This window comes from Cherax quadricarinatus, chromosome 34, assembly GCF_038502225.1.
Source record: "Cherax quadricarinatus isolate ZL_2023a chromosome 34, ASM3850222v1, whole genome shotgun sequence".
NCBI classification, from domain to species: domain Eukaryota; kingdom Metazoa; phylum Arthropoda; class Malacostraca; order Decapoda; family Parastacidae; genus Cherax; species Cherax quadricarinatus.
The window spans coordinates 942,645-959,012 of NC_091325.1; the positions used below are offsets into that span (position 1 = coordinate 942,645).

Consider the following 16,368-nt stretch of genomic DNA (forward strand, 5'->3'; position numbering starts at 1 on the left):
TCTGTGAGAGCTATGAGAGAGAACGATAACAGATGTCATCTTTCCATAAGGATATCAGATCTTGAGGGAAGACAGAGGGAACAAAGGGGTTGGAGGAGTGGCACTGTTCATCAAAAACTGATGGAATTTTGACGAGCTGGAGAGGAGAGACAGAAGCAAGAGACTATATAAAAGGAACACTTCAGTCTGGAGGTCCCAAGGTGGTAATTGTAGTGATGTGTAACCCACCACAGAAGAGTAGGAGGCCAAGGCAAGAGTATGATGAGAGTAATAGAGCAGGGATTGACACACTAGCTGGGGTGGCCAGAAGGGCTCATTCGAGCAGGGCAAAGCTGCTGATTATGGGTCACTTCAACCACAAGGAAATAGACTGGGAGAACCTGGAGCCACATGGGGGCCCAGAAACGTGGAGGGCTAAGATGATGGAGGTGGTACTGGAAAACCTCATGTACCAACACGTAAGGGACACTACCAGAGAGAGAGGAGAGGACGAACCAGCAAGACTGGACCTAGTATTCACCTTGAGTAGTGCAGACATTGAGGATATTACATATGAGAGATACACAATCAAGTGTTGGACACAATACATACAACTGAGGAAGAAGTGAAGAGGCTGCTAAGTGAGCTAGATACCTCAAAAGCGATGGGCCAGATAACATCTCTCCATGGGTCCTGAGAGAGAGAGAGCAGAGGTGCTATGTGTGGTTAGCGCGACGGGCTGGAGTTTTGAGACTCTATGACCGCGGGTTCAATCCCGGCCGGGGGTATGGTATATTCAACACATATATCAAAACAGGGAGACTACCCGAGATATGGAAGACAACAAATGTAGTCCCAATTTTTTTAAAAAAGGAGACAGACACGAAGCATTAAACTACAAACCAGTGTCACTGACATGTATAGTATGCAAAGTCAAGAAGATTATCGGGAGAATAGTGATAGATCACCTAGAAAGGAATGAACTTATTAACGACAGCCAGCATGGTTTCAGGGACAGGAAATCCCGTGTCACAAACCTACTGGAATTCTATGACAGGGTGACAGCAGTAGGACAAGAGAGGGGTGGATAGGTTGCATTTTCTTGGACTGTAAGAAGACGTTTAACACAGTTTCACACAAGAGATTAGTGCAAAAGCTAGAGAACCAAGCACGGATATCAGGGAAGGCACTACAATGGATCAGGGAATACCTGTCAGGAAGACAGCGGGTCATGGTACGTGGCGAGGTGTCAGAGTGGGCGCCTGTGACGAGCGGGGTTCCACAGGGGTCAGTCCTAGGACCGGTGCTATTTCTGGTATTTGCGGATGACATGACGAAAGTAATAAACTCCGAAGTGTCCCTGTTTGCAGATATGAAGTTGATGAGAAGAACCCAATCGGACGGGGATCAGGCAGAAATACAGATCTGGACAGGCTGCAAGCCTGGTTCAGCAACTGGTTTCTGGAGTTCAAACCCACCAAGTGCAAAGTCATGAAGATTGGGGAAGGGCAAATAAAACCGCAGAGTACAGTCTAGGGGGCCAGAGACTACAAACCTCACTCAAGGAAAAAGATCTTGCAGTGAGTATAACATCAGGCACATCTCCTGAGATGTACATCAACAAAGTAACTACTGCAGCACACGGGCGCCTAGCAAACCTAAGAACAGCATTCCGATATCTTAATAAGGAATCGTTCAGGACCCTGTACACTGTACGTTAAGCCCATATTGGAGTATGATGCACCAGTTTGGAACCCACACCTAGCCAAGCACGTAAAGAAACTAGAGAAAATGCAAAGGTTTGCAACAAGACTAGTCCCAGAGCTAAGAGGTATGTCCTACGAGGAGAGGTTAAGGGAAATCAACCTGACGACACTGGAGGACAGGAGAGATAGGGGGGACATGATAACGACATACAAAATACTGAGAGGAATTGACAAGGTGGACAAAGACAGGATGTTCCAGAGATTGGACACAGTAACAAGGGGACACAGTTGGAAGCTGAAGACACAGATGAATCACAGGGATGTTAGGAAGTATTTCTTCAACCACAGAGTTGTCAGGAAGTGGAATAGTTTGGGAAGCGATGTAGTGGAGGCAGGATCCATACATAGCTTTAAGAATAGGTATGATAAAGTTCATGCAGCGGGAAGAGTGACCCAGTAGCGGCCAGTGAAGAGGCGGGGCCAGGAGCTGTGACTCGACTCCTGCAACCACAACTAAGCGAGTACCACCCACACTAAACCCACTCACCCATCGTGGTAGTTGTAATAAGCAACTCTCGCCTGGGTTGGTCTGGGGTCTGGATGGTGCTGTCTCCCAGTCACTGTCAGTTTAGGTCCAGTTGAGCACTCATCCTTAGCTGCTAAGGTCCACGGAGCAAGGTCTTCTACCTCTCTCTCTCTCTCTCTCTTTCTCTCACACACATTCTCTCCCCCTCCTTCCCTCCCTCACGGATACTTCCCGAATCTTGATACTCCGGAATTGTTCTATATTCATCATTGATGATGATCCTCTCTGGCTTTCCTCATTCTGGGAAAGTCTAGCGTGTACCTACTCACTGGAGGGCCACTCACAGTGCTCCACTACTCTTATGTCTCTCCTGTGGCATAATCAGTAAGTGTGACAAGACCGTGACAGGAAGCCTATCGCCACCGGTCGTGGTGGACAACCTGGCGACACAAAGTTGCTTATTGCGGAAACAATTACCGGCTCTTATCGAAAGGCGGTAATGACCCCAGCCGTGACGGAGCCGACCATTCACACCTTGACGACACAAGCAACAACAGCAGCTACAACAGCAGCAGCAACAACAGCAGCAGCAGCAACAACAGCAGCAGCAAAACAGCAGAGACTAATGTTGACAGCTGATGGTCAATGACTCGTTAACTCACCGAATGATCTCGCTAACGTTTAAAGAGACCCTGTGTAATAATGGTACACACGAGAGCAGCAAGCTGAGATCTGTGTTAGCAAGCACGTCAAGTGGAAGAAGAGAGGAAGGAGGAGGAGGAGGAAGAAGAAGAAGAGGAGGACAAAGAAGAGAAAGAGGAGGAGGCGACACACATCAACACACAGTCTTACTCTTCAGCGACCTCCTGAGCTACCTTCTCCAACTTTCTCTCTTCACAACACCGGTAAGTCCACTGTTGATATGGTGTTGTATCAAGTGTTGTGTTGTATCAAGTGTTGTATTAGTGTTGTATTAAGTGCTGTATTAGTAAAATATTCATGGTATTTTAGCGCAGCGCACAAAAAACTCAGTACTATGACACATGACTTCAGTCACCTGACATCGCTGTCACCTACACCTGCTTAATTAAGGTAGGTAGCACCCACATATTGCTGCTGTATCCATCAACTACTGCATCCACCTGCTTATGACTTCACCATCCACGGAAAATACTCTAACAAACACCAGTAATACTATCTTACTACTAACACCAGTAACACTATCTTATTACAAGCATACACTAGTATTACTACCTTAGTAGTCAGTTGCTAGGCATCAGTCGTGCACAAGTGGAGACGGAAGCTGTGTATTAACTTTACGAACGACTGACTTATCATGCTCTCGCGTCATGATGTTCTCTGTAATTATTGTTCGCGTACGTGACGTGACAGTGAGTGAACAGTGAACAGTGCCGTGTTCATGAAGCTTGATGAACTGTTTTAATGTTATGTGTGTGTGACTCACTCAGGGGTCAGTCACCCCGAGACACTCACTCAGGGGTCAGTCACCCCGAGACACTCACTCAGGGGTCAGTCACCCCGAGACACTCACTCAGGGGTCAGTCACCCCGAGACACTCACTCATGGGTCAGTCACCCCGAGACACTCACTCATGGGTCAGTCACCCCGAGACACTCACTCAGGGGTCAGTCACCCCGAGACACTCACTCAGGGGTCAGTCACCCCGAGACACTCACTCAGGGGTCAGTCACCCCGAGACACTCACTCAGGGGTCAGTCACCCCGAGACACTCACTCAGGGGTCAGTCACCCCGAGACACTCACTCAGGGGTCAGTCACCCCGAGACACTCACTCAGGGGTCAGTCACCCCGAGACACTCACTCAGGGGTCAGTCACCCCGAGACACTCACTCAGGGGTCAGTCACCCCGAGACACTCACTCAGGGGTCAGTCACCCCGAGACACTCACTCAGGGGTCAGTCACCCCGAGACACTCACTCATGGGTCAGTCACCCCGAGACACTCACTTAGGGGTCAGTCACCCCGAGACACTCACTCAGGGGTCAGTCACCCCGAGACACTCACTCAGGGGTCAGTCACCCCGAGACACTCACTCAGGGGTCAGTCACCCCGAGACACTCACTCATGGGTCAGTCACCCCGAGACACTCACTCAGGGGTCAGTCACCCCGAGACACTCACTCAGGGGTCAGTCACCCCGAGACACTCACTCAGGGGTCAGTCACCCCGAGACACTCACTCAGGGGTCAGTCACCCCGAGACACTCACTCAGGGGTCAGTCACCCCGAGACACTCACTCATGGGTCAGTCACCCCGAGACACTCACTCATGGGTCAGTCACCCCGAGACACTCACTCAGGGGTCAGTCACCCCGAGACACTCACTCAGGGGTCAGTCACCCCGAGACACTCACTCAGGGGTCAGTCACCCCGAGACACTCACTCAGGGGTCAGTCACCCCGAGACACTCACTCAGGGGTCAGTCACCCCGAGACACTCACTCAGGGGTCAGTCACCCCGAGACACTCACTCAGGGGTCAGTCACCCCGAGACACTCACTCAGGGGTCAGTCATCCCGAGACACTCACTCAGGGGTCAGTCACCCCGAGACACTCACTCAGGGGTCAGTCACCCCGAGACACTCACTCAGGGGTCAGTCACCCCGAGACACTCACTCAGGGGTCAGTCACCCCGAGACACTCACTCAGGGGTCAGTCACCCCGAGACACTCACTCATGGGTCAGTCACCCCGAGACACTCACTCAGGGGTCAGTCACCCCGAGACACTCACTCAGGGGTCAGTCACCCCGAGACACTCACTCATGGGTCAGTCACCCCGAGACACTCACTTAGGGGTCAGTCACCCCGAGACACTCACTCATGGGTCAGTCACCCCGAGACACTCACTCAGGGGTCAGTCACCCCGAGACACTCACTCAGGGGTCAGTCACCCCGAGACACTCACTCAGGGGTCAGTCACCCCGAGACACTCACTCAGGGGTCAGTCACCCCGAGACACTCACTCAGGGGTCAGTCACCCCGAGACACTCACTCAGGGGTCAGTCACCCCGAGACACTCACTCAGGGGTCAGTCACCCCGAGACACTCACTCAGGGGTCAGTCACCCCGAGACACTCACTCAGGGGTCAGTCACCCCGAGACACTCACTCAGGGGTCAGTCACCCCGAGACACTCACTCATGGGTCAGTCACCCCGAGACACTCACTTAGGGGTCAGTCACCCCGAGACACTCACTCAGGGGTCAGTCACCCCGAGACACTCACTCATGGGTCAGTCACCCCGAGACACTCACTCAGGGGTCAGTCACCCCGAGACATTCACTCATGGGTCAGTCACCCCGAGACACTCACTCAGGGGTCAGTCACCCCGAGACACTCACTCAGGGGTCAGTCACCCCGAGACACTCACTCAGGGGTCAGTCACCCAGAGACACTCACTCAGGGGTCAGTCACCCCGAGACACTCACTCATGGGTCAGTCACCCCGAGACACTCACTCAGGGGTCAGTCACCCCGAGACACTCACTCAGGGGTCAGTCACCCCGAGACACTCACTCAGGGGTCAGTCACCCCGAGACACTCACTCAGGGGTCAGTCACCCCGAGACACTCACTCAGGGGTCAGTCACCCCGAGACACTCACTCAGGGGTCAGTCACCCCGAGACACTCACTCAGGGGTCAGTCACCCCGAGACACTCACTCAGGGGTCAGTCACCCCGAGACACTCACTCAGGGGTCAGTCACCCCGAGACACTCACTCAGGGGTCAGTCACCCCGAGACACTCACTCATGGGTCAGTCACCCCGAGACACTCACTCATGGGTCAGTCACCCCGAGACACTCACTCAGGGGTCAGTCACCCCGAGACACTCACTCAGGGGTCAGTCACCCCGAGACACTCACTCATGGGTCAGTCACCCCGAGACACTCACTCAGGGGTCAGTCACCCCGAGACACTCACTCAGGGGTCAGTCACCCCGAGACACTCACTCAGGGGTCAGTCACCCCGAGACACTCACTCAGGGGTCAGTCACCCCGAGACACTCACTCAGGGGTCAGTCACCCCGAGACACTCACTCATGGGTCAGTCACCCCGAGACACTCACTCATGGGTCAGTCACCCCGAGACACTCACTCAGGGGTCAGTCACCCCGAGACACTCACTCAGGGGTCAGTCACCCCGAGACACTCACTCAGGGGTCAGTCACCCCGAGACACTCACTCAGGGGTCAGTCACCCCGAGACACTCACTCTGGGGTCAGTCACCCCGAGACACTCACTCAGGGGTCAGTCACCCCGAGACACTCACTCAGGGGTCAGTCACCCCGAGACACTCACTCAGGGGTCAGTCATCCCGAGACACTCACTCAGGGGTCAGTCACCCCGAGACACTCACTCAGGGGTCAGTCACCCCGAGACACTCACTCAGGGGTCAGTCACCCCGAGACACTCACTCAGGGGTCAGTCACCCCGAGACACTCACTCAGGGGTCAGTCACCCCGAGACACTCACTCATGGGTCAGTCACCCCGAGACACTCACTCAGGGGTCAGTCACCCCGAGACACTCACTCAGGGGTCAGTCACCCCGAGACACTCACTCATGGGTCAGTCACCCCGAGACACTCACTAAGGGGTCAGTCACCCCGAGACACTCACTCATGGGTCAGTCACCCCGAGACACTCACTCAGGGGTCAGTCACCCCGAGACACTCACTCAGGGGTCAGTCACCCCGAGACACTCACTCAGGGGTCAGTCACCCCGAGACACTCACTCAGGGGTCAGTCACCCCGAGACACTCACTCAGGGGTCAGTCACCCCGAGACACTCACTCAGGGGTCAGTCACCCCGAGACACTCACTCAGGGGTCAGTCACCCCGAGACACTCACTCAGGGGTCAGTCACCCCGAGACACTCACTCAGGGGTCAGTCACCCCGAGACACTCACTCAGGGGTCAGTCACCCCGAGACACTCACTCAGGGGTCAGTCACCCCGAGACACTCACTCAGGGGTCAGTCACCCCGAGACACTCACTCAGGGGTCAGTCACCCCGAGACACTCACTCAGGGGTCAGTCACCCCGAGACACTCACTCAGGGGTCAGTCACCCCGAGACAATCACTCAGGGGTCAGTCACCCCGAGACAATCACTCAGGGGTCAGTCACCCCGAGACAATCACTCAGGGGTCAGTCACCCGGAGACAATCACTCATGGGTCAGTCACCCGGAGACAATCACTCATGGGTCAGTCACCCTGAGACACTCACTCAGGTGTCAGTCACCCCGAGACACTCACTCAGGTGTCAGTCACCCCGAGACACTCAGGAGTCAGTCACCCCGAGAGAGACTCACTCAGGGGTCAGTCACCCCGAGACACTCAGGGGTCAGTCACCCCAAGAGAGACTCACTCAGGGGTCAGTCACCCCAAGAGAGACGCACTCAGGGGTCAGTCACCTCGAGAGGGACTCACTCAGGGGCCATTCACCTCGAGAGGGACTCACTCAGGGGTCAGTCACCTCGAGAGGGTCTCACTCAGGGGTCAGTCACCTCGAGAGTCACTCAGGGGTCAGTCACCTCGAGAGAGACTCACTCAGGAGTCAGTCACCTCGAGAGGGACTCACTCAGGAGTCAGTCACCTCGAGAGGGACTCACTCAGGGGTCAGTCACCTCGAGAGGGACTCACTCAGGGGTCAGTCACCTCGAGAGGGACTCACTCAGGGGTCAGTCACCTCGAGAGGGACTCACTCAGGGGTCAGTCACCTCGAGAGGGACTCACTCAGGGGTCAGTCACCTCGAGAGGGACTCACTCAGGGGTCAGTCACCTCGAGAGGGACTCACTCAGGGGTCAGTCACCTCGAGAGGGACTCACTCAGGGGTCAGTCACCTCGAGAGGGACTCACTCAGGGGTCAGTCACCTCGAGAGGGACTCACTCAGGGGTCAGTCACCTCGAGAGGGACTCACTCAGGGGTCAGTCACCTCGAGAGGGACTCACTCAGGGGTCAGTCACCTCGAGAGGGACTCACTCAGGGGTCAGTCACCTCGAGAGGGACTCACTCAGGGGTCAGTCACCTCGAGAGGGACTCACTCAGGGGTCAGTCACCTCGAGAGGGACTCACTCAGGGGTCAGTCACCTCGAGAGGGACTCACTCAGGGGTCAGTCACCCCGAGAGTCACTCAGGGGTCAGTCACCCAGACATAATGTGGCAGTCACCACCCAGAGACTTCTATGTGTGTTTGTCTGGTTATCACAGGACGGTGGATCGAGCCTTCAGCATTCATTATGCTTGAAGACTAACGTGGATTTGTTTTATGAAGATTGACATATGGTGGCTCGTGGCCTGGTGGCTAAAAGCTCTCGCTTCACACCCTGATGTCCGGGTTCGACTCCCGGCGAGGGTAGAAACATGGGCGTGTTTCCTTACACCGGTTGTCTATATTCACCCATCAGCATAAAATGGGTACCTGGGTGTTAGTGGACTGGTGTGGGTCGCATCTTGGGACAAAACTGACGTAATTTGCGGGAAATGCTCAGCATAACAAGGGACTTTCTATATAGTAATATGTCATTGATGTCAGCTATGGTCTGTATACCTTGTACATGTACTGGTAGAAATGAAGATATTATTATTATTAATGCAGTGTTGTGTGTGTGCTTAATTGTGGTTGCAGGGGTCGATTCATAGCTCCTGGCCCAGTCTCTTTACTGGTCGCTACGAGTGTATGTGTGTACTCACCTAGTTGTACTCACCTAGTTGAGGTTGCGGGGGTCGAGTCCGAGCTCCTGGCCCCGCCTCTTCACTGATCGCTACTAGGTCACTCTCCCCGAGCCGTGAGCTTTATCATACCTCTGCTTAAAGCTATGTATGGATCCTGCCTCCACTACATCGCTTCCCAAACTATTCCACTTACTGACTACTCTGTGGCTGAAGAAATACTTCCTAACATCCCTGTGATTCATCTGTGTCTTTAGCTTCCAACTGTGTCCCCTTGTTACTGTGTCCAATCTCTGGAACATCCTGTCTTTGTCCACCTTGTCAATTCCCCTCAGTATTTTGTATGTCGTTATCATGTCCCCCCTATCTCTCCTGTCCTCCAGTGTCGTCAGGTTGATTTCCCTTAACCTCTCCTCGTAGGACATACCTCTTAGCTCTGGGACTAGTCTTGTTGCAAACCTTTGCACTTTCTCTAGTTTCTTTACGTGCTTGGCTAGGTGTGGGTTCCAAACTGGTGCCGCATACTCCAATATGGGCCTAACGTATACGGTGTACAGGGTCCTGAACGATTCCTTATTAAGATGTCGGAATGCTGTTCTGAGGTTTGCTAGGCGCCCATATGCTGCAGCAGTTATTTGGTTGATGTGCACTTCAGGAGATGTGCCTGGTGTTATACTCACCCCAAGATCTTTTTCCTTGAGTGAGGTTTGTAGTCTCTGACCCCCTAGACTGTACTCCGTCTGCGGCCTTCTTTGCCCTTCCCCAATCTTCATGACTTTGCACTTGGTGGGATTGAACTCCAGGAGCCAATTGCTGGACCAGGTCTGCAGCCTGTCCAGATCCCTTTGTAGTTCTGCCTGGTCTTCGATCGAGTGTATTCTTCTCATCAACTTCACGTCATCTGCAAACAGGGACACCTCAGAGTCTATTCCTTCCGTCATGTCGTTCACAAATACCAGAAACAGCACTGGTCCTAGGACTGACCCCTGCGGGACCCCGCTGGTCACAGGTGCCCACTCTGACACCTCGCCACGTACCATGACTCGCTGCTGTCTTCCTGACAAGTATTCCCTGATCCATTGTAGTGCCTTCCCTGTTATCCCTGCTTGGTCCTCCAGTTTTTGCACCAATCTCTTGTGCGGAACTGTGTCAAACGCCTTCTTGCAGTCCAAGAAAATGCAATCCACCCACCCCTCTCTCTCTTGTCTTACTGCTGTCACCATGTCATAGAACTCCAGTAGGTTTGTGACACAGGATTTCCCGTCCCTGAAACCATGCTGGCTGCTGTTGATGAGATCATTCCTTTCTAGGTGTTCCACCACTCTTCTCCTGATAATCTTCTCCATGATTTTGCATACTATACATGTCAGTGACACTGGTCTGTAGTTTAATGCTTCATGTCTGTCTCCTTTTTTAAAGATTGGGACTACATTTGCTGTCTTCCATGCCTCAGGCAATCTCCCTGTTTCGATAGATGTATTGAATATTGTTGTTAGGGGTACACATAGCGCCTCTGCTCCCTCTCTCAATACCCATGGGGAGATGTTATCTGGCCCCATTGCCTTTGAGGTATCTAGCTCACTCAGAAGCCTCTTCACTTCTTCCTCGGTTGTGTGCACTGTGTCCAGCACTTGGTGGTGTGCCCCACCTCTCCGTCTTTCTGGAGTCCCTTCTGTCTCCTCTGTGAACACTTCTTTGAATCTCTTGTTGAGTTCTTCACATACTTCACGGTCATTTCCTGTTGTCTCTCCTCCTTCCTTCCTTAGCCTGATTACCTGGTCCTTGACTGTTGTTTTCCTCCTGATGTGGCTGTACAACAGTTTCGGGTCAGATTTGGCTTTCGCTGCTATGTCATTTTCATATTGTCTTTGGGCCTCCCTTCTTATCTGTGCATATTCGTTTCTGGCTCTACGACTGTTCTCCTTATTCTCCTGGGTCCTTTGCCTTCTATATTTCTTCCATTCCCTAGCACACTTGGTTTTTGCCTCCCTGCACCTTTGGGTAAACCATGGGCTCATCCTGGCTTTTTCATTACTCCTGTTACCCTTGCGTACAAACCTCTCCTCAGCCTCCTTGCATTTTGTTGCTACATATGTGTGTGTGTGTGTGTGTGTGTGTGTGTGTGTGTGTGTGTGTGTGTGTGTGTGTGTGACGAGGTCATTTTTGTGTGTGGAATAGATCATTTTTGTGTGTGGAATAGATCATGTATGTGTGGATCAGGTCATGTGTGTTAACCCTGCTCTTGTGTGGGTATTAACCCAAGTCTTGCCGAAGTTAACCCAGGTTATCCCAGTGGTCATCCACCAGTGGGGACCGATTCCCCACTCGTGCTGTAAGACCAACTAGATCCACCAGTGGGGACTGACCCCCCCATTCTTACTCTAAGGCCAACCTTCTCTGTGTAATTACAAGACTTAACAATCATCATTGGTAACAAGTGTTCACCTGGATGTTAGGTGACTTATTTCCAATAGTCCTACCATTATTAACAGTGCGATACCATCACCGTTAGTAGGTTGAACAACAGTAGGTGAAGATAGGTGGGTGACAGTGCCTGGTCACCTACTTAACAGTAGGTGAAGATAGGTGGTGACAGTACCTGGTCACCTACTTACCTGACCTTCATACCTAGATACTAAGGTAGCCTCCCCTATCACCCCCTTCCCTCCCTCATCACCTTACCCTACTCTCTCTCTCACATCACAACAAACTCTCTTCTACAACTGTAAGCGAGAAGACAATTGTCATTCAGGAACCACCTGAACAATCACTATAAGGATAGGATTCAAACCCTATCACCTTACAATCCCAGGTTTAACCTTGTAATTAAATATCCTGTCGTGTTTTTCTAGAGACGACCTGCAGTTCTGGCAGTATTTATTCATAACTTTGCTTCTCAGTTGTGGTATCACTGTGGAGGTTATATGGTAAGATAAGATAAGATAAGATTTCGTTCGGATTTTTAACCCCGGAGGGTTAGCCACCCAGGATAACCCAAGAAAGTCAGTGCGTCATCGAGGACTGTCTAACTTATTTCCATTGGGGTCCTTAATCTTGTCCCCCAGGATGCGACCCACACCAGTCGACTAACACCCAGGTACCTATTTGCTGCTAGGTGAACAGGACAACAGGTGTAAGGAAACGTGTCGAATGTTTCCACCCGCCGGGAATCGAACCCGGGCCCTCCGTGTGTGAAGCGGGAGCTTTAGCCACCATTAACTTGTTATAGTTAGTGAAGAGCATCGTACGGTGTTCTTGTCTAACTACAACACTCAGACACTGATTATCTCATCTTCTGTACATAATTCTTCACATTATGTCCTTGTATTGTACTGATGAAGCCACTGGAGGGCGAAACGTCTACAAATAGATACCCAGATGTTGCACACGTGTCTAATTCTTCACTACTACTACTATTTCTAATACTACCATTATTACTACTACTACTACTAATACTACTACTACTAATAATAATAATATTACTAATACTACTATTACTACTACTACTAATAGTTTCTTGTTAAGTGAGTGAAGTATTAATAACGTGTCAGAGTTTAACACTTGTGTCACATTATTCACCAGTTATAATGTTCACTGTGTTGATGATGATCATTGTCTCGCGTCTCTTATCCTCTCATTGTTAGTAACTCCAGCTGGAACATTTACCTCCTGGGGGAGACTTCGTAATGTATTTACCTCCATAATATATCATTTCTACAGTGATATCAGTGGTTTAGAAAACCGAGTTAGAGGTGAGTGAATTTGTACAACACTATGTCTTTACTGTGGGAAAGTTCCAGCAACCAGTGACTTCATCATTCCAGTGGAAAGTAATACGGTAGATGTGAAGAGGAAGTTTGAGGTATTAGTCCCTCAGTCTTGATAACCATACTTTTATCAAGGCTGGTGGACTGAACACTCCTCCAGACTGAGGGAATGATAACCTCAATTTCCTCTTCACGTCTTCCACGTCTTACTCTGTATATAAATAAAGTCACTGGTTGGCTAAACGTGTCCACAAAGGTACCCAAATGTTACACAAGCTTCTCATTCCTGTATCATAGCTACGCCTGACTCACTTAAGAGGAAATAACATGCATAGCCTTGCTGGTTCGTTGACTTGCTTCACCCTCGTAGATCCACCGTTATGTTAGATCACAATGTTACTAACTGCTGAGTCCATAAAATATTTAGTTTTTATTGTGGTTCTTGTGCTGGTCCAAATTTTCTAAGTCTCTTTTTCTTTTATTAGGATAATAATATCTAAGTCTCTCTCAAGTCTGACGGAGACAAGAACTTTGATCACTTTGTTATATTACTGTCATTATAATTACATTCAGTAAATTCTTCTAAACAGATGAGGAGACAGGAGCTAAGTATCTACTCTCGCAGACATGGTAGTTTAAGGTAGAAATTAATTTATTCATCTCTATTTCCACAGTCCAGATGGACGGTGGCGGCGGCGGCGGATGGCAGGACGTTGGTGGCAGCGGAGAGTGGCAGAGCAGCAGGGATGGCAGCGGTATGGTGGAGGAAGATACTTCCAAGTGTGTGGACGGCAGCTCCTCCAGCGGCGTCTTCCACAGCCACTCTTCCAGCGGGCACAGTGTGGAGGGACAACCTCTTCAGGACTATTACTACGGCACTACCAACAACAACGACTACAGCAAGTACACGGGAAGTCGTTATGGTGTCAGTGGAATGGGAAGTAACGACCTCCCTCATACAGTAAACTACGACCCCCTACAGGCCAGTAGGTCTCAGTACATCCCAGGAGGACGTTACAGAAATAGCGAAGCTCTGGGGTACAATGAAAGCCTACCAGTTGAGCAGGACTACAGTGATAGCTTACAGGGAAGGCTGGGCTACAGCTACCTCGACAGCAGTGACTACTCAGCAGGGACATATCCTGAACAGCAGGGCTACAGTGGTGCTGCTTCCTCTCAGCAGCGCTACAGTGATCTAAGACTACAGAGTGACGCTACCTGCAGCCCTCCTAGGTACAGTGAAGAGTGCAGCGAGTACAGCGAGTGCAGCAGGCAACAACAGCAGGAGTACACTCCTTCCAGAGTACAAGTAACAGCCAAGGTTCTCTTTGGCTCTGTGAGTGCCATATCTAACCTCAAACAGAAAAAGAAGACCACTAGAAAGAAGTGAAGAGACGAGGATGGTACTTGTGACCAGTTCTCCTCGACACTCGAGTGTCCCTGGTGATTATGTTCACGCGGAAGCGCTGTGCCCATAAAGCTGACATAGCGCCAGGGGAATGGGAGGTAATCAGGTTTGATCATAAGAAGGGAAGGATAGCTTCAAGTCCTTGGTTCACGAGCCCTTCACCAGCATCAAGGAACCCCCCTTTACTTCGAAGAGAAGTGTGCTGGTGATCCTGTGATTCCACCAGTGCATACACACACACACACACACAGTAAGGTGGTGACCCATTCTTGTTCTGTACGCTGGGAAACCTACCCGAGTTCACATCTGCGAGAACCGGTATACCAATGGAAGGTTTCTATCACACATGACCAGAGGCTCCAGTGAGAGGGGGTCATGACATGACCAGAGGCTCCAGTGAGAGGGGGTCATGACATGACCAGAGGCTCCAGTGAGAGGGGGTCATGACATGACCAGAGGCTCCAGTGAGAGGGGGTCATGACATGACCAGAGGCTCCAGTGAGAGGGGGTCATGACATGACCAGAGGCTCCAGTGAGAGGGGGTCATGACATGACCAGAGGCTCCAGTGAGAGGGGGTCATGACATGACCAGAGGCTCCAGTGAGAGGGGGTCATGACATGACCAGAGACTCCAGTGAGAGTCATCCTCTTGTGCTACAGAAGTTCAACACAAGGAGTTCAATATATCAGGCAGACGAGTCACACAGGTCAAAGTTCATCTCAGGTCACCCCGGGGAGTAAGACAGTACTGTCACTACCTTCCCGTCACTTCCAGTACTGTCCAGGTCACAAGACAGTACTGTCACTACCTTCCCGTCACTTCCAGTACTGTCCAGGTCACAAGACAGTACTGTCACTACCTTCCCGTCACTTCCAGTACTGTCCAGGTCACAAGAGAGTACTGTCCAGGTCACAAGAGAGTACTGTCCAGGTCACAAGAGAGTACTGTCCAGGTCACAAGAGAGTATTGTCCATGTCACAAGACAGTACTGTCCAGGTCACAAGACAGTACTGTCCAGGTCACAAGACAGTACTGTCCAGGTCACAAGACAGTACTGTCCAGGTCACAAGACAGTACTGTCCAGGTCACAAGACAGTACTGTCCAGGTCACAAGACAGTACTGTCCAGGTCACAAGACAGTACTGTCCAGGTCACAAAACAGTACTGTCCAGGTCACAAAACAGTACTGTCCAGGTCACAAAACAGTACTGTCCAGGTCACAAAACAGTACTGTCCAGGTCACAAGACAGTACTGTCCAGGTCACAAGACAGTACTGTCCAGGTCACAAGACAGTACTGTCCAGGTCACAAGACAGTACTGTCCAGGTCACAAGACAATTATAATTATTATTTCGTTTATCAACTCTCCTGGTTGTGCCATTTATTATATATTTGTAACAAAATAAATTCTTTTACTAAGCAATGTAGTTGTATAATTGTACTGTCACCAGTACACTCACCAGTACACTCACCATCACCAGTACACTCACCAGTACACTCACCATCACCAGTACACTCACCAGTACACTCACCATCACCAGTACACTCACCAGTACACTCACCATCACCAGTACACTCACCATCACCAGTACACTCACCATCACCAGTACACTCACCAGTACACTCACCATCACCAGTACACTCACCAGTACACTCACCATCACCAGTACACTCACCATCACCAGTACACTCACCAGTACACTCACCATCACCAGTACACTCACCATCACCAGTACACTCACCAGTACCAGTACACTCACCAGTACCAGTACACTCAACATCACCAGTACACTCACCATCACCAGTACACTCACCATCAGTACACTCACCAGTACCAGTACACTCACCATCACCAGTACACTCACCATCACCAGTACACTCACCATCACCAGTACACTCACCATCACCAGTACACTCACCATCACCAGTACACTCACCATTACCAGTACACTCACCATCACCAGTACACTCACCATCACCAATACACTCACCATCACCAGTACACTCACCATCACCAGTACACTCACCATCACCAGTACACTCACCATCACCAGTACACTCACCAGTACACTCACCAGTACCAGTACACTCACCATCAGTACACTCACCATCACCAGTACACTCACCATCACCAGTACACTCACCATCACCAGTACACTCACCATCACCAGTACACTCACCATTACCAGTACACTCACCATTACCAGTAAACTCACCATTACCAGTACACTCACCATCACCAGTACACTCACCATCACCAGTACTGTCAC

At 50.9% G+C, this 16,368-nt stretch overlaps 1 protein-coding gene across 3 annotated transcripts; it reads left to right on the top strand.

Annotated features, from left to right (window-relative positions):
• The first annotated feature begins 2,289 nt into the window (after positions 1 to 2,289).
• On the top strand, positions 2,290 to 15,515 carry LOC138853581 (uncharacterized). Of its 3 annotated transcripts, XR_011392751.1 has the most exons (3): positions 2,290 to 3,116; positions 13,364 to 14,933; positions 15,007 to 15,515. XR_011392751.1 is itself a non-coding variant. In XM_070091071.1 (2 exons), exon 2 carries the CDS (start codon positions 13,369 to 13,371, stop codon positions 14,077 to 14,079), a length of 711 nt encoding a protein of 236 aa, XP_069947172.1. In that variant the 5' UTR covers positions 2,290 to 3,116; positions 13,364 to 13,368; the 3' UTR covers positions 14,080 to 15,515. The 3 variants fall into 3 exon arrangements, 2 of the variants coding, with proteins under 2 accessions (XP_069947172.1, XP_069947173.1); XM_070091071.1 differs by having other exon boundaries at positions 13,364 to 15,515; XM_070091072.1 differs by lacking the exon at positions 2,290 to 3,116 and adding an exon at positions 3,138 to 3,303 and having other exon boundaries at positions 13,364 to 15,515.
• Positions 15,516 to 16,368: the final 853 nt, after the last annotated feature.